Raw genomic sequence first — 3,899 nt, 5'->3', positions numbered from 1 at the left:
TTCATTTATTGTATCTAGTAGATAAATAACACTGGCCAGGATGATACAGGTCATACAGTGTAGGTGGGACACAAACCTTGTTTTCTGATAGCTCACAGTCTAGGGAAACAAATCAGTACTAAACTGATGCTGGTGCTCAGAGATTGACACACAACATAGGAAAAACCCTCATGGCGTGGCATACACTGTGCTGTCTGGAAAAGATTGGGAAAGCTTCATGAGACTGTAGTGAATGAGAAGAGTTGGCTTTTGGGCAGGAATTAGATATGTGGAGTGGGGGAGAAGCTCACAAAGAGAGGCATACATGAGCCTTAGTTATCTCTCTGTCACTGGTCAACCAGAGCATGGCCGTTCCCTGAGTGACAAGAATCAGACAGTGGGATAACAGGGAAGGAGTGGATGATTGAGAATCTTCAGAGCCAAATGGAAACATCTATGTATTTTGAGACCTCTATTTCATCAAGAATGTCTTTAATTGGAAGAATATAGCTATTTCTACCTATTATGGAATTTTTTATAGTTTTATTTTTAATTTACTTTTTTCATAACTGAGGACTGAACCTAGGGGCTCATGCATGCTAGGCAAGTGTTCATCCACTAAATTACATCCTTGGCTTTAAAAAAGTTTCTTCTTTTTAAAAATTTTGAGACAGTATTGCTAAGTTGCCTTGATTTCTTTGAACTCACTGTAGACCCGCCTCAGCCTCATGAGTAGCCAGAATTACATGGCATTTTAATTTTTAAATATTTCATGTATTATAAATTTTAGCATTTGATGTGGCTTTCATTTTAATTTAGGATAAATTAGAAGTAAGGAGGTAACTGGGACTTTTAGTTTCTTTGTACTAATTTGTGATAAATAGCAGCAGGTGTCTTCATACCTGGGAAGGGAGATTTACTTGAGTCCTCTCCGAGTGGCTTTAATGGACAACGCTCTTCACTGAGCACTGGGCACTTGTGAGGGTGTATAATGCCGACACAATGCCTTGTAAGAGTCTGAGATCTTGTGAACCAACCACTTGAAACCAAAATGTGACTTTGCTCATTGTCGTGTTCTTACCCACATCACAGTGTTAGGTTTAAATGTATGGGGAAAGAATCAGTGACGTGCAATATAAATGTATAAAATGTGTGCCCACATGCAGAATTTCATGCATATGCTATCTCTTGTGAACTTCATATTGAAAGAGCTACTCAAGAGCAGGTGTGCTGTGTGGGTATCCAGTGCTGAAGAATTTGTCATCTTTCTATTGCTTGGTATCTTTGGCTTCTTCCCCTACCTGAAACATGCTTGGCAGCTGTTTTCTCTCTCCTTCCACAAGCAGAGATCTCTAGTTTTAGGGGAGGCTCTGCTAGATGTAACCGGTTTCCCCACCTTTTTCAGCATTTCCTAAGAAGTTTCTCCAGAGCTTTACTCACAGGACAGAATTGTCAAGTGTTTGAAGTTCTGGCCAAAGCAAAACTGCAGTCAGCCCTACTCTGCCACTACCGGATTCCTGAGCTTCCCTAGTGCTAAATAGCAGACGGAACTGTCTCTACTTTAGGACACTACCATACTTTATTTTTGAGAGAATGTCAGTTATTACTAGTCTTTTATGAATGGTCTCTGATGTATCTCTGCCTCTGGATAAGGTGTTTTAAGCAAGTTACTTTAGCTCTTAAACCCCAGCTCCATAGAATTACTGTAAGAAATATGTGAGACTTTGCAGGTGAAAGCACTCAACATAATATGTATCTGATAACTGGTTTAGATAGTATTGTTATTGTTGATGTTTAAAAGTGTGCCATAATGTTGTATTGTTTTTATGCAGGCGTTTTGGATGAAAAGTCTCAAATTCAGGAGCCCTGTTGTTCAGACCTCTTCCTGTTCCCAGATGAGAGTGGAAATGTGTCCCAGGAGCCTGGCCCCGCTTATACCTCGTTCACCCACCACCTGATTGGTGATACTATGTCAGGTGTGCCTGCTGAAAATGATGACTTTTGCATCCTTTTTGCACCAAAAGCAGCTGTCCAGGTAATAAATCATTGACTTTTTTTTTTTTTTTTTTTTTTGGTACCGGGGATTGAACTCTGGTCCTTGTGCGTGCAATGCAGGCCACCAAACCGCTGAGCTAAATCCCCGGCCCAATCATTGACATTTTGAGACCTTAAAATTATGTTACAAATTAAGTTTACCAAAGGATACCCAGAGAAAATTCTTTAGATTTTGTTAATTCCGTACAGTTCCGAATTACTTAATTTGGGGGCTGGGGATTTAGCTAAGTGGTTCCGGCACCTGCCTCACAAGCACAAGGGCCTGCGTTCTATCCCCAGTACCCCCCCCAATCTAGAATTACTTAATTTTGTAGTTTACTGTTGGTACTTGCAAGTGGTTGTTATTACTCTTTCTTTGGCACATCTTCAGAGACTCAGAGAGAGACTGTATTTGCAAGATTTCCTACATAGTTTTTTTTTTTGGTACTGGGGATTGAACTCAGGACCTTGTGCTTACAAGGCAGGCTTGGTGCCACTGAGCTAAATACCTGGCCCTTCCTACATAGATTTTTGAACTTCAGATGTCTTCTGTAATACGACTCTTGAGAGCTATGAAGTTAAGAGGCAGGACGACGTGGCACACCAAGACAGTCTGAGAGCTGGGGAGGTGAGAAGTGTGCAGTCGAGGCAGAGGTGAACATGCTCTGTTAGATCTTCTCCTGGTAGCTCAGTAGGTGGCTGTATTTGTTACTAAATTTCGACAACCTTCTGGTTGAATTTTTTAAAAATCAAAGCACTCAAGCTCAGAATAAAGCAATTATTAGAAACACAGTAGTTTGGTCAGTGTGTTGAAGTTTTGCAAAGTTTTGGTTGAGAGCTCAATACTGACTCTAAACAACAAAACACACACATACAGGATCTGTGCCTTTTTATTATCTAACACATAGAGCCAAATTGTAAGCTATAAAAAATGCTCATGGGGTAATTTATGTGCGACAGGAAGAGTTCATTTTCTTGATGAAGCAGAGTATTTTATGTGATAATTACTGTCAGAAGTTATTACCTCATTTTACATATTGAAATTCTTAAAAAATATGCAGACTCAAAAAAATCCCTTTGAGATCTATGCCATAAGCAGTTGTTTCTAAAGAGATGAGAGAATGTTACCTGTTGTTGACTGATTTCAGGAGAAGGAAGAAGAACCAGTTGTAAGAATCATGGTTGATGATGCCATTGTGATAAGAGATAATTATTTTAGCCTGCCTGTTAAGAAGACAGACACGAGCAAAGCCCCACTACACTTTCCCATTCCTGTGATTCGGTATGTGGTTAAGGAAGTCTCTATTGTATGGCATCTATATGGAGGCAAAGATTTTGGAACAGTTCCCCCTACTTCTCCTGCAAAAAGTTATATGTAAGTTAATTTTTGTATGTTTATTTGGCAGGCAGTATATTCTTTCCATAGAAAAGCACATAGACTTTATCTTAAGAATTAATAAATTAGTAGTTAAAACTATGTAATTAAATACCACTTAAAGTTTCCGTTTGTGAACTTACTTGGATTGCTTGTTTTATTTATTTATTTTACTAAAATATTGACTTAGCTTGATTTTCATTGAGCAAAAAGTTTTCGGTGTCTACCATTTGGCTGTTCCAAAAAAGGGGTCCAGCCCTTGCCCCCAGTTCCCAAGGGAGAGGCAGGTACAGTTATGTGACTGAGGGCAGTGAAGCCTGAGTGTCAGGAGGCAGGGACCACACATCCCCTGAGCTCCCAGCTTCCAGTAGGTGCCATGCCGAGAGCCGTCTCACATAGCACTTAAGGGACACATGCAGTGTTTTGTAGTGCAGGAAGAGAACGAGGCAGGCAGCTTAGGCATGGGGAGAAGCATCGAAGGCTTCATGGACCAAAAAAAAAAAAAAAAAGG

General features: G+C 40.1%; 1 protein-coding gene across 1 annotated transcript in view; it reads left to right on the top strand.

Moving 5' to 3' along the window:
- The window catches only part of Atg2b (autophagy related 2B), a 93,340-nt gene that overhangs the window by 66,685 nt on the left and 22,756 nt on the right, over nucleotides 1–3,899 (top strand). Inside the window, exons 31-32 of the mRNA XM_033766737.1 lie at nucleotides 1,812–2,014; nucleotides 3,162–3,388. Coding sequence (XP_033622628.1) covers nucleotides 1,812–2,014; nucleotides 3,162–3,388 — 430 coding nt within the window. The remainder of the gene's footprint in view (nucleotides 1–1,811; nucleotides 2,015–3,161; nucleotides 3,389–3,899) is intronic.

This window comes from Fukomys damarensis, unplaced genomic scaffold (genome assembly GCF_012274545.1).
Source record: "Fukomys damarensis isolate Sample0158 unplaced genomic scaffold, DMR_v1.0_HiC HiC_scaffold_21, whole genome shotgun sequence".
Taxonomy (NCBI): domain Eukaryota; kingdom Metazoa; phylum Chordata; class Mammalia; order Rodentia; family Bathyergidae; genus Fukomys; species Fukomys damarensis.
This window is presented reverse-complemented; position numbering and strand designations above follow the sequence as displayed.